The 23,808-nt window shown below is 39.7% G+C and overlaps 1 protein-coding gene across 1 annotated transcript in view; it reads right to left on the bottom strand.

The window, feature by feature from the left end:
* Positions 1–23,808, bottom strand: part of frem2b (FRAS1 related extracellular matrix 2b) — a 102,305-nt gene that overhangs the window by 39,029 nt on the left and 39,468 nt on the right. The window contains exons 3-6 of the mRNA XM_084717369.1: positions 17,551–17,697; positions 10,853–11,083; positions 7,035–7,160; positions 5,775–6,026 (exon numbers count right to left, since the gene is read on the bottom strand). Coding sequence (XP_084573495.1) covers positions 5,775–6,026; positions 7,035–7,160; positions 10,853–11,083; positions 17,551–17,697 — 756 coding nt within the window. The remainder of the gene's footprint in view (positions 1–5,774; positions 6,027–7,034; positions 7,161–10,852; positions 11,084–17,550; positions 17,698–23,808) is intronic.

Below are 23,808 nucleotides of genomic sequence, written 5' to 3'. Positions count from 1 at the left end.
AAGGTCCACCAAAAAAAAAAAATCAATATCAGATTAAGTGTATGCTATATTTATAATATTTTCAACACTTTACTTTGCCTTTTCTAACAGGAAACATATGTTATAGAAGCCAAATCTCACTCTCAGCACTCCAACCAAACTCCACTGGAAAAATCTGTCATTTTATCTTGCAGAATGTGGGAGTTTCTGGTCTGCCACTGCCTCAATGTGTTTGTGTAGTTTGTCTGTGTTATTGTATGACTTAAGTAAATCCAAACTAACCTTTTGAAACACTGAAGTCATGCAATAACATGAACAAATCAACAGATCGATGCAGTGATACACCAGCAACTCCAGTGTTCTGCGAGGTAAAATGACTGATTTTGCCTATGAGGTTTGGTTGGTTTGTAGAGCGTGATATTTGGTTTACATAAAGTCGGTTTCCCATCAGAAAAGGCTGTCTGATGGCAAGATAAAGCAGTGAAAATATTTTAAATATAGTGTACACTTAAATTGATAGTGATTTTTTTAATAGACAGTGGCTAAGATACCTTTTGTTGCTGACCCTGTTCACAGCAGTCCATTGCTTAGCTTCTGTGCTGGTGCCCCTCTCTGGTTCTCCTAACTGGGGGAATACCAACTGTCATCTACTATAGGTAATAATACACTGACTTAAATTTCAATATTTAAAGTGGGACTGAATCTCTACTGCCTCTCTACTCTTCGAGATAGGAGATTGGTCTTGTTCTGCTTGCCTCAGAACTATTTACAATTTATTTTCACCATCAGTGCTTGAGCCATTTCATTATCACCTCCTTCAGGGAGATATGGAGGTTTGACACCACCTTATTTCTCCCTGCTCTTCACGTTCCATTTATTCAGTCGATGCTGGCAACCTAAACACCTCCAGCATCTAATCCAAATTATATTTTGGAGGTGTTGCCGCGCCAACTTTACACATACTGTGTGTGCATGTACGCGCATGTGTGTGCATGTTTGTTCAGGCAGTCTGTCTGATGTCAGGAACTCGTGTCATTATAATAAGGAGCCAAGTTGTCGGACAATAGCTGCAGGCGCTGTTCTCTCCACGTCACACTGAAAGTCTTGACAACAGTAAGAATGACAATTGGAGAATAACAATAAAACGCACACAAAGGATGTTTCCACAAAAGAAGGCTGTAGTCTGGCCGTTACAATCATCACCCCTGTGGGTTTGGTGCTTTCTGACAACTGATATGCAAATGGAGATTTTGATTGTCATTCAGCCTCCATGAATTAGCCAGAGGCAAAAGAAAACATGATTTCAGATAAAGCAGGAATAAACCTGAGAACAGCCTGTTAACGCTGGTTGTCAGTCTGAGTCAAGTTAATCCCATAATGCACTGAGCTTTCTTTTCTCCTGTTTCCGTGTGAAAATAAAGGACCTAATGAAGGCAGTGGCATGCCAGGAAGTCTCAAATCTGTCAAGTGAAACATTTTGTGGTATATGTTATAATGAATTGGCTTTTCCAGCTAGAAAAATTGGATTACTCAGGCAAGTCATTGTTTGTAACAGTTGAGATATGTACGGCAGCACACTACTGACTCTCTACAAGCCAGAGCAATCAGAATATAGAGTTTACCTTCCACAACAAAACAGCAATAATGCATGAATAAGAACATGCTGTTCTTCAGTTACAGGAAAGTAGTTCCTTAAACCATTAACCCTTTGTTCCTCTGGGAGAACTGCCAAAACAATCTTCAAATTAGCTTATCTTAATTCTTTGTAGCGCTTCCTAGAATCTAGCCTGGGCCCGGACCTTTGAATCGCCCACTCCACTGAGCTGGCTGTTTCTCTGAATATGGAAATAAAGTGGAACAGACTGACAATTCAGTCTGGTATCAGGCTATTTAAAATCAACACTCTTAGATACAATGGTCCTAACTGGGACCCATTCTTTGACTTGTCCCTACAGGAGAAACCTTTTTGGAGAGTTCTATCAAGATCCCTACATAAAGAGTTATACCTAGAGTCATCTGTGAAAGGTTTCAGCCTGAACCCTCTATGAGAGGTTCTACAGAGAACTGTTGCATGGTGTAATGGTTCCATCCAGAACCTTTCCACCCTCTAAGGGTGCTAACAAGAATCCAAACAGGAGGTTCTTCCTAGAAACCTTTTATATTCCAAGGGTTTTATCTAGAACCAATGACAGGCATTCTACCCAGAACCTTTTTATATTTCAAGGGTTTTACCTAGAACACACTCAGTGTGTTCTACTGAGAAACATTTTTTACTCCAAGGGGCCCACCTAGTACCCTCTCTGGAGGTTCTACTAAGAACATTTTTCAGAGGTTTTATCTACAACCCACCCAGGGGGTGATTCATCATAGAGCTTTTCCACCAACATGAAACCAACCCTGTTCTAGTTTGCACACCTAATTTTGAACAGTTTTGAAAAGCAAGTTTTTCTTGAGAACCAAAGTGGGTGTGTCATGTCCTACAAGTAGTTGTGCATTGTATAGCACCCTCGGTTGATGACATCCTTGATTACAATGGTTCCACTCAAAACTGGCAGAAATGTGGGCTGCTTCACTAGATAGCACCAAGGTTATAGATATCTTGAATGGAACCAGTTCAAGAACCTTTTAATATTCCAAGAGTTTTAGCTAGATGCCACCCAGGGGCTTCTTCCTTTTATATTGTGCTACAAAGAACCCTTGAGGAACCCTTAATGAAAGAGTTCTTCAAGGATTTCAACAATTCTTGAAGACCTTATTCTCCAAAAAAAGTGTTCTTTGAATGAAACAGGTTGTTAATGACACCCTTAGTCTGACAAAGAACTCTTGACTAACTCTTTTTTCAAAAAAGGGTTCTTTAGAAGCAAAGGGTTCTGGGTAGAACCTCAGCCCTTCAGGAAGGACCCCTTGAGAACCCTTATTTCTAAGCGTGTACGTGATTCATTTGTCAGCCTCTGTGTTCCTCAAACATCATCGACTCTCATCCTGAATGTAAATGACAAGCAGCCATACGTGACCGAGTCAGACAGCTATAGTACAGAGAATAATCAATAACGTCTCCGATCGATGAGCTGTCTGGCAGTTGCAAAGACACGCATGACTTCACTGTTAGTCAGACTCATCCATAAAGACTGTGACACTGTTTGGAAACATAGTTGCAGTGGTAAAGCACTTGTTTGTTGAGCAGGCTGAATGCCGCGAGGACCCGCTGTTGTACATCCTATTAAAAACTTGTGTGTCTCAGCAGCTGTCTTGGCAGTCTGGAGTCAATACCCAGGAGCAGCGGAGGTCAAAAGGCCCTGTACGCACTCTCAGGTTACACCGGACGACGCTGCTACAGTGAGAAAACATTCCAACCACGTAAACCTCCTCTTTCCTTAAGCAGGTCAAACAAATCCACTTGAAGTGTGTCCGCCTCAAATCCCACAAGGGATAGAGTGGCAGAATAACCTGTTACACAGTCTGAAAACCGCTGCTGCAGGAGCCTCTTTGAGACCTCTTCACCACAGGTTCATGGACACATGACTCACATCATTAGCACTGATTTTGGCGAGGATATAAAAAACACTATTAATGTCGAAACTGATTAAGTTAGAGGGAGGGGGAATTAAAGGACAGAATCTCAGAATTCGCTGCTGTTGAGGCACTGGAGGTTATCATTATTAATGTGATTATTTCAGCAGTTGTCACGCTGAGGGAAAAGGTGTGAACAGCAGACCAAAAACAGCACAAAACAATGTTTTGTTTCAGGCTGGACCGTCATTAACTAACTCTGTGTTTTTCAAAGTGGGAGGCAGGCCTCCCCAGGGGTGCTCCAAACAGCCTCAGGGGAGACTCAATGAAAGGAAGTGAAAAATATTTAATTTGTTATCAAAAGAAGATCACATAGAATAGCCTAAATGTGTGCGATTTGATTAAAGAGATACTTCTATGGATGTGATAAGGAGAAGCAGATAGAGGCAGGGCCCCGGTCATTCCAGTCAGAGAAGCTCAGTGGTGCATAAAGTCAACTTCTTCGTATGATCTACTGCTAGTCTGACTCTCCAGATGCACACTGTACATTAGCACCTGTGATGCTAATTGTACTAACATTAACAAGCTAACAGCTGTAACCTTTTCTTTTGCAGTTCCCCCTCCACATTATTTTGCAGCAGCACCCTCGCTGCATCAACGCTGCCCAAGACGTTTGTGATTGGTTTAAAGAAATGCAAACAAGACAGGGTCTCTACTGCATATGCTTCTGCGTTTTGTGGTCCATAAGGCAAGTGCAGTAGAGACTTCCTTTGGCTGACTTGCTAGCTTAGTTACAGCTCACTAAGACAAATGCAATGTGTTAGCTAATGTTAGCAAAATGCTAAATAGCTAATATACATCAATTGATCTGGTTCAAGCTATTTAGTTTCTAACATTAGCTAACTTAAGATGTGACTATATGTTCCTTTTACAAGTCCTTAGCAACATTTTTTAACACAGATGACCTAAGCATACAGCATATTGTATAGGAAAGGAGAAAGTTGAGTTATGTATTAGGATGGGCCAATTATACTGTTTTTATACTTTCCCAGGGTCAGAAATTAATAAATGCCTTTTAACAGACATTTTTATGTAGTATTGTGGGATGTAATATGACATTATGTAAAAATAAAAGTATTAGACTAAATTGGTTCAATTGGTGAGTGACACTAAGCACATAAACCAAGGGGGTGCCATTTTCCAAGCTTTGTCTGAGAGGAGGTCCTCAGCCTCAGACTTAGAAAACCCCTGAACAAGCTTGTGCTCAGTGCTTTGCTGCGCTCAAATCATACTTTTTAAAATTCAAATGAAGGTCTATAATGTATCAGCAGCATGTGCAGCTCTGTGCAAAGGAGGGGACTCCTACAACAGGAAGACTCTAATTTTGAGTAATTTGAGCAGTTGGAGAAAACTACAAAAAAAAATTAGATGCAAAAAAAAAAGCTTGTTTCCCAACGGTCATGATTTTCTGACTATTTAAACCAAGCAATTAGATAGAATGCCGAATTCAATATTGCATCATCACCCCAATTATCTAGCTTCAAATGGGTTTTGATTCAAGGGAAAAAAGACTGTTCCGCAATCATGCCGAGTTTTTTCAGCTCCAGTGTTGCCTGCCTGTAATCACAGAGCCTCGACTTCACAGCAGTGCTTCCGGAGATTGTCAGAGCGATAGGGAACTGAGGAATGGCCGTCAGGTGTTGGGGAACAAAGAGGCGTCAGGAAGATATTGGAGACTATCAGCCCTCCAGTCTGAGCCTGCAGATACGAGATAAAGGCTTCGCCTCCAGGAAGGAGGCTCGAGCACTCAAACGCTTTATCTCCGAGACATTGTCAGACAAGCACAAACTCACACACAAAAAATTCACACACCAACATATTTGCCGTCTGTCTGGCCACCTGCCTACCTGTTTGAATTTCTCTTTTTGGATCAATTCAACTTATACAGCATGAATATTGCTTTGACAAAAGTTTTTCGAAACTAGTTTTCAGCTAACTGTCAAAGTGCTTACCCATTCTATATATAAGAGACTGCACAGTAACATTTCAAACTAAATCAGATAAAAGCCCTTCTAGCCAAGAAACAGATTCATGCTGCCTTTTTCTTGGGGATTTAATCAAAATGAAAAAGCCTTAAAAGCGAAAGGAAAAAGCACACAAAACTTGTCTCTAAATGCCACAAAGGGATTCAATAATTCAATAATTGGTTTCTTGTACCTGCACAGACTACTGGACACTGTATTTCATTCCATTTCACACCTGTGATTGTTGAAATGTCATCTTACCGTCTTCCATATCAGCAACGATTGTGACTCTGGCCGTGGGGAACTCGGAGCCTAGACGGCCCCCCATGGGCATGCTGAGGGTGACATTGAAGCTTTCCTCGTCTTCATACAGAGAGTCATCAATGATCACAACGCGGCAGGATTTCTCCACCTCTCCCTTGTCGAAGCGAAGGATACTGTGATGATCCTCGGGCCTGGAGATGTAATCAGAGTAGGACAGCACCGTGGTGGGGATGGTGCCTGTGGCCGACACTGAGTGGGCAGGAAACATAATTAGAGAAAGCAAAGTTAATGATGTAAACTCTGCCCCAGTGCAGTATAAAATCAATACTAAAATATGATTTCCTCTTTCCATGAAAATGTTTTTTCATGAACAAAGTTTACACACATCACTGAAAAACTGCCTGAGGACAGAGAACATTCCTTAACCCAGTTATTCACTTACTTCTACTTGTGTTCAACAACCTACGCTTTTTCTCAAGCTACAAGACAGTCTGCTTTAACAGAAAAGAGAAACCTTCACTCTCAACTTCATTTCAGAATCTACAGAAACATTTTGATCTAATGTGAATCTTCATCAGTTCATTTTCTTTGCAGGTCCTCTTCCATTTTTAAAGGTTACATCATATAACGATGGAACAGCTGCTGCTGAGTCAATGATGAAAGACAGACCAGCTTGAAGGTTTCTTATTTCTCTGGTACATTGATTAACTGACACTTTCTAGCTACATTTTAAGTGCAAGAATCAAACTGGTGTAAAAGTCATTAGTGCTCCAGAGTTATTATGAACGTTACAACATTAACCATATGCTACTTCAACACAGGGTGTCCTTAACAGATGCCAGTTATAGTAATTCAAACTCAGCCCAGATCTAATTTCAAGGAAGAGAGGTGATCAAGAGGAAGGAGTAACAAATACAGGGGTTGAGCTCACTGCCTGTTGTCACTCTAGTCATCATGGGTCCTATTTAGATGATTTATAGCACATGGTATAAAGCATTGGTCTTCAATAAGGGGGGCATGTGTGGGTTTATCATGCTATCTGAATAATATGTCCTTTTAATAGCGGAAAAAAGTTTTTGGTCAATAGCATAGTTGCTTTCTGCTGCCTCAAGAAAGCAGTGCAACTGATCACACCTCATTTTAAGACCAACACACCCATGGATGCACAGATACTGGGCATGAGAATAAAACTGTCTCGGTGAGAAAACAGCAAAAAATACAATATTGTCCACTTTCAGCAAGTAGTTGTTGTGTTACCTTGCTGGGTGTAGCAGATGACCATGAGCTCCTGACTGACATCTCCACTCCTACGCACCGGGATCAGAAGCTCTCCAATGTCCTCCTCTATGTTGTACACAGCCGAAGGTATGAAGACTGTCGACTCTGTACAGGAGAAAAATCAAACAACAACACACCGGTTCATTACTCTGACATACTGCGTTAATGTTATTTGACTTGAATACCTTTCTGTTCACTCTTATCTGACTTTTGGTACAAGAAAATTGCTGTGTATGATCGGTTCTCTGGCAATTTCAGTGTGATAAATTGAATGTCAAGTGAACTGAGGTGAAAGATGGGAGATGAATAAAAAGGGAAAAGCTTCAGAACATCAAATCATATGTGACATTATTTGCATCAAAAGCTTTTAATACACAAGCCTGCAGCTTACACACTGGGACCGATGACAGCTCTCATTACAGCTCTGCTGATGGTGCCTCCATCATGTTTAATCAGAATCTACCATCTACTGTTTATTTATCTGCAGCAAATATTCTCACACACACTCTTAGAAATAAGGGTTTGTAAGACTAAGGGTTCTGTGAAGAACCCTCTTCATCTGAGGATTGTTGGTAAGGGTGTTAAAAGATCCTAACCCTCAAATATTAATATGTTAATTCATGATTCAAATTATATTTTTACATGTAGATGTATGTGGATTCCTCTAAATCAACTCATTTTATTTGTGTTCTTGTGTTTTTGCCTCATCTGTAGAAGATGGTTCTTTGTAGAACTCTCAGAGGACAAGAGGGTTACAGGTGAAACCCTTGTAATTTTTTTTTCAGATCCCTCTTGGTGGGTTCTAGATTAAACTCTTGGAATATAAAATGATTCTTAGTAAAACCCCCTTGGGTGAGTTTTAGATGAAGCCAGTGGAATATAAAAGGGTTCTTGGTAGAACCTCCAGGGTGGGTTCTAGATGAAACCCTTGTAATACAACAGTGTTCTTGGTAGAACACTCTGAGTGGGTTCTAGATAAAACCCTTGGGATATAAAAGTTCTTACAGTAGAAGACCCTGGGAGGGTTCTAAATGAAACTTGGAATATAAAAGAGGTTATGGACAGAACCACTGGAACATATTAGGGTTATTTTTAGAACCTTTTATATTAGGCCTTTTCCAATCAACACGGGACCGGCCCTGTTCCAGTTCAAGCACCTAATTTTAGCATTTCCACCAAAAATAAACCGGTGCAGGAAAGTTGGTTCCCTGCAGGAACCAAAAAATAGCTGGTTTTCTTTGGAAATTAAAAGAAGGCGTTTCATATTTTGCAGGTTGTTCTGAAACGCTGACATCCTTGATTACAATGGTTCCACTCAAAACTAGTGGAAAAAGCTGGTGCACTAGTGACCATTTTCCACCAACTTAGCTCTGGTTCCCGTACCGGTTCTGTTTAAGATTCATAGAACCCAGGTGCTATCTAGTAAACCAGCCCGTGTTTCTAACAGTTTTTAGTGGTACCCTGGTAATCAAGGAAGTCATCAACAGAAGGCGTAGCACAATACACAACAACCTGTAGAATACAGAACACACCAGAGAGGGTTCTGGGTGGAACCATTACTCCACAGAGGTTTCCTCTGCAGAACCTCTCATAGGATGTTTTGGGCAGAACCTTTCACAGATGGTTCTGAGCACAACCCCCTGAAAGGGTTCCAGGTGGAACCTTTATAAAGGGTCTGTTCCTACTTCGTAAAAGTGGAGGAACCTTGTATGGTTCTAATTAGCACCTTTATTTTTTAAGAGTGTAGCGTCGTCTTACACAGAAGAGCAGCTCTGGTTATTGACCCAGTAAGTGATACAGATGGATGCTGAAAATGTTATCTTTAAACCATTAGAAACAGAATAATGAATCCTTTAGAGAATTAAAAGCAATTTGTAAAAATAAACGTCTCACACGCTTGGTTTCATTTAAGAATTCTATTGTTGGTTGCCCACATAAATTGGCTGGAATAAAAAGGTGTGTTAATTATGTGTGCGAGCAGAGGCATGTTAAACAATTCTCTTTTTCTTTTTAGGTTTACTGGCAGCTATCCATCTCTTTGTCTCGCTCCTCCTCTGAGCTGCATGTGAAGGTAATGAGCTTGCAACATTTGAGCCACAGAGCTCAGACAGAAGCTTTGCATCGCTTTCAGTGAGCATCGCAGTCACACAAATTAACAAGGAGTCGGAAAGTCAACAGATCTCGACCTTTCGCCTCCCACACCTGCAGACCGCGCAAACAAACACACAGGATTCTGTGGCCACTCTTCACTTATTGTTTCGAACACTCAGCTCTTTGTGGTCTGAGCCATTTAAGTCTGTCTGGTGTAAAATAATTTATTTTTCACAGTGGCAGTCATGGTGGCAGCCTGTGGGCTATTCCATTTTTCTGCTTTCAGTGAAAAGAAACAAAAAAAACATACATTTTTATAAGCCTTCAAAGTTTATTTGACCTTGACAGGCCAAAATGCATTAAAACTTTAGAAACTATAAACAGAATAATGATATGATAATAGACTGACTGTGGATGTAGGAAGACCACGTCCGTTTTAGGCATAAGGAAATGAAAATAGAAGTTGCAGAGAGATAGCTGCCAGTTTTGTTGATTGCCCTCCAGAGGCTGATGTTCTGTGAAACAAAGTTCCAACATGTTAATTAGCATAAATTGTTGACAGCAAATGCTTCCGTTTCACCCAATGAAGTCCTATGGGATGAGCAGAAGCATTATCCATATTTATATTATGCAGTTCTGTATCTCAGTTCTATCACAGTCAAGCTGTTTTCAGAAATGCAGTTCATCTGTTCTGTCAATGTAGCTCATTTCACATGCGAGGGAGGTCAGTGTGGCGATCTCCATATCCCTTTGACCTTGTTTATCCTCACTACTGGAAATATAATACTGATCACAACCGTGGGTTGATTTTAACTCATTATGAAGCTATTTTCATGGTCAAGTTGGGTTCAAGATCCCGTTACTTTCTCTAAGGTTTCAGTCTTCATGTGAATTAAGTCTGCGTTTGGAATATTATTCTGCTCTGATGCCCTCAGGCAAATGGACAGAAATATTTCCCCAAAACATGAATACAGCTGGGATGAAGGCTTATGGATGGTTACTGAAGCAAAACTGATCTCTGCTGCAAGAAAAATCCACCTTTTGGTACTCTCGACTTAAGTGCATTGGGTGAGATGTGGCCTACGCTCTTAGAAATAAAGGTACTATCTATGTTTTATTAAGGTTCCACTTGGAGTCTTTTCAAAGAGTTATGGTTCTAAAGATAACTTTTCTATGGTTCCACCCAGAACCCTCTCTGGGAATAACCAGAACTTTTCCACCTTTTAAGGGTGCTAAGAACCCACCCAGGGAGCTCTAACAAGAAACCTTTTTATATTCCAGGGGCTTTATGTAGACCACACCCAGATGGATCTACTGAGAATCATTTTATTTTCCAAGGCTTTTATCTTGGACAAAGAACCTTTATGTATTATGGCACAAAGAACCCTTAACTAAACATTTCAAGGGTTGTTTGGATGTAAAGGGATCTTAATGGAACCCTTAGTGTTACAAAGAACAATCAATATTTCACATAACTGAAAAATGTTCTCTATTGTAGCTCCACTTACAAGATGTGAGTGTGTTTCATTGCAAACTCAAAAATGTTAAAATCAGGGTAAACTGCCAATATTTTTTTTGACTTATAGTGTTTTTTAAGATAGAACTTTAATCTCACTAAAACATAGCACATTCCCATTTTAAGCAAGATAATTACATGTAAAAACTTCAATTAATATCAAATCCCTGAAAGTGAAATCATCGCTGACCGTCATCAGGGTCCAGGATCTCCACAGTAGCTGCGTCTGGGAATTCAAGGGCCGCCATCACAGGCTCAGACAGAACGATCTGGAAGGTCTCTGACACCTCATATTCATTATCCGACAGGATCCGGACCTTCCAGACGGCCGTGGTCTGGCCTGGGTTGAACTGCACCTGTTTCTGAGATTTTCCCCGGAAATCTTTGTCCTTTTCTGCAGTGCCATCCTTTGTGCCAATACCTGAAGAAGAAGAAGAAGAAAAAAATGGTTTACTTTCATAATCAGTTAACATCTGCTGCAAACGTGTAAATACCATACATCAGGCATTTACATTTTCTATAGCTTTTAATTGACACATTTATTTAATGAGTGTTCTATGACTCCTGATATCTGTGCATGCTTAGTCATAAAGATAATGAAAAAGGATACTGTCCCGCCCCATGTGCTCCAGTAACAGTTGAGCAGGTTAAGTCTCTGGTGGAACCTCAGTCAACTTTATCATTTCTTGTTTCCTGTATTTAGATATGCTCTGTTTTGACTAAAGCCAATTACAAGATGTTGTTGTGGGACCTGTAAAAGCAGCATACAGTCACATCTTAAATTAGCTAATGTTAGCAAAATGCTAGTTAACTAGCAAGCTTCTGATTGATGTAGATTAGCTAGCTAGTTAGTGTTTTTCTAACATTACCTAACTCAAAACTAGCTTTACTTAATATTTGCAAAATGCTAACTTACTGGCTATATGTGATAAGTAATGTTAGCAAAACGCTAACGGACTAGCAACTAATCTACACAAATCATTAGATTGCTAGATAGTTCAGTGCTTCCCAAACTGGGTGGGGAGACGCTGGGGGGCACGTAGAGCCACTGCAGGGGATGGGGGGTGTGGATGAGGGGAAATAGACAAGCAAGCTGCTAACCTTTATTTCATAAACCTTTTTTGGCTTTGGAAGGGGGGCATTCTAGAATAAGTTTGCAAACCCCTGTAATAGCTAATATTAGCAAAATGTTAGCTAACAAACCAGCAAATCAGCATCAATCATTGCAAGTTGCAAGTGGTAACTAATGTTAGCAAAACACTAGCTAACTCTCAGTCTGATTCAAAACAATCATTAGCTAGCTAGTTAGCTAGCATTTTTTAACATTAGCTATCTTAAGAAGTGACTATGTTGCTTTTACAGCCTCAATAGCTTGCTCAACTGGAGCACAGGGCAAAAAGGGGCAGGACTTAGGAAGGATGAATTAAACTAGTGTTTTCATCTCCTGTAAAAGCAGGGAAATGTCACACCGCAGTTGGTCTAGCCCATCTTCTGGGTGCAGGTTACAGCCCCCAGTGTTTTTAATGGCCATGATGGGAATAAAGCTAATTAGCCCTCATGTGAGTCTGGCCGCAGCAGTAGTTGCTAAAGGCTGACTTGTGTTGTCTGACCTTCAGCATGTGAGCTGTTTGATGGGGCCTACAGTCACTATATCTGTGACACTTGCAGATTCCTGTTGAGCAGGAGCACACAGCCTCTCCATTGTCTTTGCTAAATGGCCACACAACACGCAGCAGGGGTCTGGCAGTAAATAGAAACAACATGGCTGCACACCCGACGACAATCCACAACCCTGTCAGCTGCCATAAATGTAGAAAACTAGAAATTACTAGATAAATGGAGCACTGCAGTAACAGGAACTTTCAAAAAAAATGCTGTTTGTTCACAACTGAAAGAGGGAGGAAGAAAGAGAAGATAAAAACCTGAAATATCAAATCAGGACTACACACGATCTTCAAAAGACCACAGATTGAGAAATGCATGAGTTTGAGGTTTTCAGAAAATTACCATTCTGTTCTTTGATGAAAATAAAAAGTGGGCTTTGATATGCAAGTACAAACAGAAGGAAAAGGCCCCTGCACATATGTGCTAAGATAAAATGCTCGAGCTCAATGGAGCTTGAAAAATCAGCAGTCTTCAAAGAGCAGTGAGGAGAGGGGAGAGTAGATTTGCTGCTAACTCTATCTCCTGCACAATGCCTGGATTGGATGGCCCTGATCACAGCAGTCACTCTGAGACTTTGCAGCAGGTGGCCTCGCTGTCGCCTCCAAACCGGTGCCACCTGCACTCTGCACATTGACCAGTGAAGCAGTCGCCCACCGGTGGGCTCCTCTGATCAGTGTTCACTCAGGCGCAGCTGGGAAAGAAGATATATCCCAGACTTCATGAGAAGGTACTGGCCTGGGATCACTCGCTATCTCATCGCAGCACTGAGACAGATGGGTGGCTTGAACTGTCAGGCTGCTCTAGTGGCCTGTTTATGCTTGTGAATCAAAATGGTCTGCTGCTTTTGGTCTCCTGTCCTCAAAGTAGCAGCAGAATATGTTAACTCAAAACATCACTGTGAGAAACTAATGAATGCTCTTGTTATTTTTTTTACGTGCTATATGCTGCATCTCAATTTGCATAATTCGGTACTTATACTTCCTGTTTTGAGTGTAGCACAAAGTGCTCTGCAAGTACCCGAAAGTTGTACTCAGCATGACCTAAAAGGGGAATGTGGAACGCTGGACACTTCTCACTCTCAACAGTTGCCATCTTGTCTATGTAGCAGAAGAAGCAGCACTACAAAACTTGTGAACATGACGGCCAAGCAGCCCAAGAACCAGCTGTGGTGACTACAGTGGCCACAGTGAACACCAAATTAAATAGATATAAGTCATGCATGTATTTTTATTGATAAACTACCATTATACTGTTGTTGTATTGAAGCCAGTTATTTCTGGTTAAGTTTGTAAAGATCTTGTACTGTGAATCAAGTATAAATCAACATATTGGTGTGTTTTCAGCCTGTAGGAGGAGGGAAGGCCGGCCCGTCGTCAACTGAGATTATGGCATATTTCTAGCCTCCCAAGAAACACAGTGCAAACACAAATAAAATTAAGAGGATGTTCATGTTGAATGAGATGAGTTTGAACAAAAATGAATAAACAAGCTGGTAGATGTTCTGGTGGGTGGCAGTGAAGCTCTGCCTGGCTTCAATATGCCCACGAAGAAGAAAAAGAAAGAGAAAGAAAAAGTTGCAATCAGCATTTCTGGTAAGAGCAAAACGATTTAAGACGGTACTACCCTGCCAAAATTTGCACAGTAGACAATTGAGTACATAGTGTGCAAATACTACATGACAGCGTACTAATGGAAGTATCCAAATTGAGACAAAGCAATAGATTAGCTAGCTAGTTAGTGTTTTACTAACATTAAGTAACTTAAGATGTAACTATATGTGTACATTTGATGGTTTTGGCAAAAAGTTAGCTAACTAGTATGCTAATCTACATCAGTCATTAGTTAGGTAGTGTATTTCTAACACTTTTGAAATAATTCACACATGAATGCAGCACTTTTTGAACGTTTTTTTTTATATCCTCTTTATCTATCCTGCCAAATACGTCACTTTGCTCTTATGAAAACAAGCACTGCAGTTCTGGGCGAGTCAATCATATGATTGCAGCAAACACTTCATCAAAGGTTATGTTTTTACTGAGTAAATGACATGCATGCTGATTGTGCCTGAAGATTGAAGCGAATCAGAAAAGAGTCTTAGTGATGGTGTAACTCAAGGTTTTACTTTGGAAAAATATGGCCCTACCCTAAAACAGCTGCTTTTAAAATGGAGTTCGGTTTAACAGTCTGCCCACTCAAAAGACCACAAGGAGCAGAAGGTTTTTAATGCAAATAATTTACATAAATTGAGCTGACCTATCTTCTTATATTGAACCTTGTAAACAGAATTAAGTACATAAGAAGTGGCTTGTAGTAAAAGTTCATGAAATCAGCATAAACTGCAATAAAGAATTGAGATGTATGTTTGAGTATATATGTGTAAGTCCACACTGAAGTGAGATGAATTGAAATGAGATCTGCATCCTTGCTTAAAGGACTAAGGGAGGATATTTGTTTTAGCTGTGTAGCAGCAGGGGAGAATTCTGCAGAGATGCTTTTGAATTTATGATAAAATAATCCATCCAAAATAATTCTTTCTGCCAAACAGCTGTTTTTCTTTCTGAAGACTAATATATTGCCATATTATAGCCTGAACATGGCAGAAAAGGGCCAAAAGGTTTGACAGGCAAATTTAAAATACAAATTAATTTAAAAGCAAAACATTTTCTGTTGACTCTTTTTAGTTTAGGTTTTCTTGACTAGAAACAAAATAAATATTTCCACGGCTGTTTGATAAGGCTGAAAAAAGAACAGAGTGGTGTGTGATCAAAGAATCGGTGCCTGAGGATGTAAACATGTACTCATTTACTGTAATGAGAAACATAAAAGGTTTCACCACTCATGCATTTAGAAAGAGAAACTTTATTGCTGTTCATACTTTGAGGGTATTGCAAAACAAAAATGGTTCTGACTTGAAAAAAATAATAAATTACAGCTTCCTTTGTGTGTTTTCCATCAGCAGCATGGAGAGGTACATCATCCTGCCTCATCCATTATCATTTCCCTTCATGTTGCCTCAATCATAAGAAAACAACGCTGGACAAAGCAGTGGTTTGGACTTGAAAGCGCACAATGGTAATTTCGGACATTATAAAAATGCAGGGCTTGTTTTTTGTTTTTTTTCTGGGCAATGAACACAGAGTGCATCCAAGGTTCAAAGTAGCACTTCTTTAATTTATAATGCAGCTATTAATAAAACAGCAGCGATGCTCCAGCAAATCAAAACAAGGGACAATTATTTGATTGTTTGCCCAAGCTTCTTATACAATATATATCACTTTTGTTGTTTAATATTTATTTGCCAAGAGATTGCGGTGGGGTCATCGCAAGCATCTGTTTATTTTTCAGTTTTCTTTGTGTTTATCAGTTTTTTTTATCAGGACAACAAAATATATTCTTGTTTTCACAGTTATTTACTTCTCACTGTGAATTATTATCGGTTATATCTGCCTCAGTATCTCTACAGTTCACTGTGATCTGCATTAAAATATGTTTTACTTTCACTGAGTCATGGAGGTAAAATAGATATACTGTGCTGTGTGCGAGAACTATAAAGGTCAGTATCATTTCCATATCGCCTCAGAGATGTTTCATTAGTCTGACTCCATGGGGTATGCAAAGATACAGACGACAGTACAGTAAATGATCCTATGGGGTTGACCTTTAACATCAAGTCATTTTCATCACACCTCATTTTTATGGACAGATTAAATGGAGGCACTAAAAAAGACCAACGTTACCAGCAGTAAGAATTCCTGCTGCTCATAAATCCTTACAGCATCTTTTTTTCTTTTTTTAAAGGTTATTGTTCGTTTAGTTACGGACGGTGAATTGCCTCAACTAACATTTGGTGTGGCGCCGTTCCATGACCACCAACTTTAGGTGACCTTTCTCATGTGTGCAGGCAGTCTCTCTGAGGATTGTCCTGTGCTATTGTGTGATTGGAACGTAAATACTGGCCGGAGGAGACAGCTAAAAGGTCACGACCTGTGTGACCCTAAAGGACGTCTGGTCTGGTCTTAAGAGTTGTCCTACAATATATCACAGTGTGTGTCGTGGTGTCTGTGTACTGTCGGGGCCTGTCAATATGTTAGTCTCAATTTAATACCGATGCCTCTATATGACTCATATAAGCAAATGAGACCATCAGTGAGAAGACTGGCTATTTCTGTACAGTTATTTTTAACTGCTGTCACCAGGTCAGATTCTCCTTAAAATCAGATGAAATGAGCCTATGTTTACATTTTCCCAGGCAAAAGTTACAGCAAGTAGTATTGGTGCCGACTTGGGTTGAACACTGGGGGGGGGGGCAAAGAATGTCTGTATTGAAGCAGAAGAATGGCATTTCAACATTAATGAACATTATAATGAATAAAATATAAACTGCAAATACTGCATGCAGCTTGATCTTCGCCGCATTTGCGAGGATGACAATGCCAAGTTTCAGCCTGTGACCTGTCACTGTCTGACTGAACAGCCTCATGGAAGTGATATTTCACAATTCGGAATATTTCAATCTAACGTAATCGGTTAAAATGAGTCATTTGGTGTATTCAAAGTCATTTGATTGAGCTGAGACAGATTCCATATTCTGTTTGTGTTCAGAGGCTGCTGCTACAAGTCCAGCAGAAAGCTCACATCATGCGCGCTGCAATGTTCAATAGTGTGCAGGGCAGGTAAGACTTTACATATACATTTTCATCGTATAGGAATTTAGTGTGGTGCACTGAACTAGAAAAAAAGAATCATCAAATATTCCTTAGAAGGCCAAATCTGGTTTAACTGAAAAAATTAAGAGTGGGAAAGCCCTAGTTTAGGAAAAGATCATGCCTACGTTTCGTTCAGTTGCGTTATGTTGTGTACCTAAACTGGTGTAGGTAACATACTGATTTTAACCCAAAGCATGATCTTTTCCTAAACCTTAACAAGTTTTTTTCTCCCTATCTCTCACCAAGTAGTTTTTGTGCTTGTGTTTTCAAAGTCTACCCAGATTTTACATATTTATTATTGCTAATTTGACCGTTGAGCCCTGGACATGCAAAACTGTTGATAGATGCCTGGGCCAAGCTGCTGTATTTGATGAGCTGGAAATGAAAATGTGTTGTTCATAAACATTATATTGGATGGTTGGCATGATTTTGGATATTTTCTGTCACCTTGGATGGAGCTATTATTATCATTATTATAAGTGACTTCATGAAATCAGAGAAATCAGTGTCTGCTTACTGACGAAGGACGTCTCCCCCAGGTAGCCTCGACGTTTCAGCACCACCTCCAGGAACTTGACCTCTTCGTCCACCACGTATCGTTCCTTCTCCAAAGAGATCCACGCCCAGTTCAGACGGAACTGCTGGTTCTTCAGCTTGTTGCCTCCTGCAAAAACATACAGTTGACAGTTATGTTGAATAAATGGTTAAAATGGCTCCCAAGAACTCATCACACAGCCAGTGAAAACACAAAAGTCAAATAGCCTGGAACTGGAACTTAATTATCCAATTTTTTGGGGGGAAATTAACATAGGCTAACTATTTGTTTCTGGGGTGGAACAGGAATTTCCATTGGCCCTTATTAGAATGACTCCTTGGATACCTTTAGGACTTGACTTTGAGACTCCTACCCAGCACTCAGTGGGTGGTATGAAGGGTGCATAGCTCTTATGCAAAAGGAATAGAGTCTGTGCCGTCTAATTGCTTCATTTCTAATTAAGATAAAAGGTGTCTGTTTCCTGTCTGAACCGGCTTATTTTATCCTCGCCTTTTGAAGTTGGATTCAAAGTCCAAGGCTACAGTCCTGGAGGGCATCGCTGCTTCCATTTGACCATAAAGACTCAAAGCAGAGCCAGGCATCAAACACACACAGGTACACACACTCTGACAAAGAGACGTGCACACGCTGACTCATACAGAAACCACATCAGACTTCAATGTTGTAATTTCTAAAGCACTGACTCGCAGTCTAAATAATAATCCACTGGCTTCTGGAAATCAGCATGCATCCACCCGCCAGACTGCACAGTGCGAGCTGCTGCCTGCTGCTGCCTGCTGCTGCCTGCTGCTGCACTGGATGAGGATGGTGCGATACAGATGACTGAGCCACTAAACATCTGGCAGTTGTGAAAGTGGTGGAATAAAAGTGAAACTGCCGGGAGGGTGCAGGGACATTGTTCAGAGGTTTCAGAGTATTGCCGTTGTTTGTGTTAGAGTCTCTACCCGGCTCCGCCCCGGTCGTTATGGTCAGTAAATCTGTTACATCCAGCTGACCGCTCCGCTGTGTCCATTTCCTTCCTCGATGGGCACAGTGAGACCTATACACATTCACCCCGGGTCTTTTATTATGTGTGAGGGCGAATGCATTTACGAGTTTGTGTGTGAGAGTGCGCACACGTGAAATGTTCTCTTCACCTGTTCAGAGCTTTTCCTTCAGTCTAATAACATACATATTTCTTCACTTGCAGTAAAATAGAATCTTAACTGGCATAGATTCTTATTGATAACATGGAGCCTTAAAGGGATAGTTCAGATTATTTGGTGCAGGTTTGTATGAGGTACTTATCTATAGTCGGTGTAGTAGCTACAGTAGATGGCGGTCGGCATGCCTGAAGCAATGAACTACTGAGGACAGGGTCAGCAGCCAAAGGTATTTTAGCCAATTTAAAAAAAAAAAGCTCACCTGAAAAAATCAATATCAGTCTACACTATAGAATATTTTTACTGCTTTACTTTGTCATCAGACAGCCTTTTTCTGAAGGGAAACTGCCATTAAATAAGCCAAATAGCCCTCTCTCCAAAACAACCAAACTCCATTAGCGAAATTAGTGATTTCACCTTGGAGAACACAGAGCTGCTGGACTACAGCTACCTCTATCTATTTATTTGTCTGTGTTATAGTGTGACTTTAGTAAATCTAAACCATCCTTTTAAAACAATGAGCTCACACAGTGGTGTAAACAAAGAGACTGAGGCAGCAGTAGACCAAAACTGCTGGTTTCACCTACGTAGTTTGGTTGGTTTGGAGAGAGGCTTACTGTACATAACGGTGGTTTCCCATAAGAAAAGGCTCTCTGATGGCAAATTAAAGCAGTGAAAATATTTGAAATATAGTGTACACTTAAACTTTTTAGCTGGACCTTATTTAAGTAGGGACATGATAACCAGTATGAAAATAGTACCGTCAAATGAAAAGGAGGAGGGTGAGTAAGTGAGTTTCATTTCATTTTAACATTACATTAATAACATATCCAAAGTGTTCTATGAGCTGCATTGCTGTGTTGCAAGGCTAACGTCATGTAAACATAGATCAGAGGCTACCGTCCTGTCATCTGTCATCAAAATTACAAAATGTATTGCTACCCTTTTGTCTCTCACCATGTCAGTGAATTTAAAGTACTGCTGTTTAACTTACATTCAAAGTTCAGCAACAGAAATCGCTGCATATTTGCATTACTTTTCAGACATGGCAACATGCTCTCCCGACCAGTAAAAATCAGGGATAGTAATGACTGAATTTATTGTTGCTTTTATTATTTTTTTTTTTACTGTGTTATTGAATTGGATGTTGAGAATCATTCAAACTCGCTGGTTTTCATCTTGACTACTGAATCGCTTTAGTATTGTGACATCCCTAATTTTAAGTGGCTGAACCATGTTTTGTTGCTGACCCTGTCTGCAGCAGTTCATTGCTGGTACTCCTCTGTGCTTCTCCAAACTGGGGGCATGTTAACTCCCATCTGAGTAACATACAATCCCACTTTATAATAATCAGAATGATCCCTTAAACTGGGGAAAAAGAACAAAGTCAGTGTGATGCACAAGGACAATAAAAAGCACAAAGAATTCTTTTTTCTTTGTGTCTCATGCAAAAGCAACAACTCATTAAAAGATTTAGTTGAATAAAGTTCTTTAATCCATAATAAACACATGGAGGTACTTTGATGTTTTCTACCAGATAGAACACTTAAAAGTTGCGAAGAGTAAAAGTGTAGTGAGAAGCTAAAGAAACATTTTCCCTAATTTATCTTTGCAGTTATGGTTACCCGCACTAATGGGCTTTATCAGAAATGCTGGAGAGACAAAGAATACAGAAGGCAGATGCTGTTCAATGAACTTATAGATTCAGTTCAAGGCAAACTTCAGACGGACTCGGTGATGTCAACACTGAGCTGTAATTGGGACAAAAGGCTGCAGAAACTGTGAAGCTTGAGCAGAAATGAGAAGAGAAACTGTTCAGCTTTTCTCCCTCCTGCAAAATTGACAAAATGTTTCAATCATTTAGTTGTATACAGTTCATGTTCATGTCAGTTGTGTGATCCTTTTAATGACTCAAATCATTTCTTCACAAATCATACTATGAGAACTAAAAAAATATAAGTCTGGTGATGTCTTTATGTTTATAATATTATAAAAGTTACTTTGTAAGCCAATGTTTCATTAAAGACAATATGTAAGGCATAAGTTCAAACATGAGTGCTGCAGTCCAAATAGTCAGTTCTAGCCATAGACTGTACATTAAATAGTTCGAAGCCCTATTTGATATACGATCTATGATTCTTTGGACACAACACAATATTTTCTGATATCACAAAGTCTGCGAACAAATGATTTCAATTTACTTCAATTCAGGTGATGCAATCAATATCAATCAATATTCTGTATCATTTTAACACATTCAGTTGCATTTCACAAACCCTACACTAAGGTTGGGCAATATGGTAAAAAGCCAGCCACTGTCAGCCCATCAACCGGTGATTGCCAATATATTCACCCCCTTCTTTAACAGAAAAACAACCGTATTCCATCTGAATGAAAGTTTCTCTTTTTTTCCAAACTAAGATAAGTTTAATTGGCTCATTAAATCATCATAAAACACACTTCAGTCAAACTAGACAGAAAAATCATGCAAGAGTCACCAAAACGGTCCTTGTTAGTTTCTCTACTACTCTAACAATCAACAACTCTGGTTTGGTTGAAATAAATTGTTAATTCACCACTTTAGTTCTGAGAAGAGAGTGAAATGTTCTTCACCCCGCTCAGTGCACTCTGCTCCGGCTAAGTGGGTGTGTACTGTGCAGCTCTTATTCTGCAGACCATTAAATTAGTCTGCCAATGTAAAGTTAAGCCCATTATCCTGAAAGCTCCGAAAAAAAAAAAAAAAACATACGGTGGAGTTCAAGTTCAGTGACTGCCTGCCTCACTGTCTCACTGCCTGCCAGACTCTGTTAACTGCTCAGTTCTCCTTCTAAAAGATTATTAATGATTTCTTACGACTCATAAACAGATACTATCTCATTTAGCAAAAGTTCTGCATTAATTTTAACCTTAATAAAAGTGAAACAAGCAAACAAAAACAGATGCTTTGGACTGGAATGGAAATTTCAAAGAACATACTGGCTGTAGCGTTGCTGTCGCAGAAACCAGTATTTCAACTTAGCATGTTTCCTTAATCTCTGATGACATATCATGGTAATTTTATGATTTAGTACAGTAAATATATTTCTCCTGATATTGATATAATAAAATCACAAAAACCATGATTTCTTAATGCTTTTTGGAAAGCTAGACACAAGACAAACTATTCAATCTAAAGCTTCAAATGATGTGCACAAAGAAAACTCTTTCAGGGTCAACAACTGTTGCAAATGTAAAATGTAAAAGGATGAGTCACTATTGTATTACATAAAGTGGAAATAGAGACTTCCAAAACATGTTTTTTATGAAACTGTCTCAGGTAAGACATTATATACCTCATACATTCTTGAGGTCGACCACGGTGTAGGATTTTGCTTCCTGTGTGTTCCACATCCTTCTTGTGGAGACAGGCGACCTGTGTATGACAGGACCTCCCTACTTCATTTGGATTAAAGCCAGCAGCATGGCACGCATGCCACCAGTAAACACTTCATGTGTGATCTGTGAGTCGTGAAGGAGCCCGTCCTTCTCTGAGGTAATGGAAACAAAGATGGTCTCTGCTATTTATCTGACTTTACATGTTGGCACAGAATATCACTGCTGATACTCTTGAGCTCGAGCATAATTCTAGAAAATGGAGAATATAAATGACATGCATCATCAAACAAACAGGCAGGGATGTGTTAAAAGTATTTATAGGCAGGATTTATCCCTCATAAATTTTGTTAACAATGTTAAGCGGTTACATGTTTTGCATAATTATTTACATGACACTAAAGAAACAGCCTACACATCAAAGAATCAGCTCTCCCTTTCAACATGAATCATGTTAAACACCTGTTTGCCTTCAACAATATTCACAAATAGAAATCAGTTATTAATTCTTCATATCCAGCAAGGTCTGAGGGGGAAAGCAGCACTTTCAAACCTCAGAAAAAGATTTTATTTTCATAGCTAATAGTACATACAATCCCACCATGACATGAAAAGGTACTGAGGCTAGGAGGCCTTAAAGTCCTGTTAAAGCTGCAGTGTGGCCTTCAGGGAACCGGCTGGGGAGTGGAGGTGCTCATTTCCAGAGGACCACTTCACTCCTCCAGATTTCTTTCTAATTAAGATAAGCAGGGGTTGGAGTAAGTCCACTTCAAAGAGGCCCCAAGGAAAACAGCAGAGTTAATCTTTAACCAGCACTCACAGCACTGAGACAGAATTTAGTGAACAATATCTGTATCTCTTATGCTCGGGTCTCTGCACTGCTGTGCAGTTGAGTGCAGAAACATTCATCATATGCTGTGAATGCATCGTAAAAGCTGCTCATAACGGGTACATGTACTTTATATTGGACTGTATTTCTACATAATATCCATATTCTAATTAAAATCATATATATTAGGAGGAATCCTACGAATTCCAAGGCTAGTCATCTTAATTCCTTCATTGAATTAAGGTGATAGTTCAGATCATTTGAAGTGATATTGCATTAGGTATTTATTCACTGTCAGTGAAGTAGCTGCAGTAGATGCAACAAAAGGTATTCAAGCCACTTCAAAAAAGGTCCACCTAAAAAGTACCAGTATCAGTTTAAGTGTATGCTATATTTAGAATATTTTCACAACTTTACCTTGTGATCACACAGGCTTTTCTGACAGAAAACCACTGTTAGACAAGCTAAATACTTTATATCACAGAACATGGGAGTTGCTGGTCTACTCCTGCCTTGATCAGTTAGTGTGTTTGTGCTATTGTGTGACATAGGAGTTTTAAACGGTTAGTTTCCATTCACCAAAGTCACACAGTAACACGAGCAAACTCACAAACAAACTAACAGTTTGATGCAGCGGTAGTTGAGCAACTCCTGTGTTCTGCGAAGTAAAATTACTGATTTCGTATATGGAGTTTGGTTGGTTTGGAGAGAGTGATATTTGCTGATGTAACAGCAGTTTCCCGTCAGAAAAGGCTGTCTGACAGCAAAGTCAATCAGTGAAAGTCTTCTATAGTGCACACTTAAACTAATATAATTTCTTTTAAAGGTGGGCCTCCTTAAATGAGCTAAAATAACTTGTTCCTCATCCTGTCCACA

This window comes from Lutjanus erythropterus, chromosome 4, assembly GCF_056507025.1.
Source record: "Lutjanus erythropterus isolate fLutEry1 chromosome 4, fLutEry1.hap2, whole genome shotgun sequence".
Lineage (NCBI taxonomy): Eukaryota > Metazoa > Chordata > Actinopteri > Lutjaniformes > Lutjanidae > Lutjanus > Lutjanus erythropterus.
Note: the sequence above shows the minus strand (reverse complement) of the source record. Positions and strands in the feature narration are given on the sequence as shown.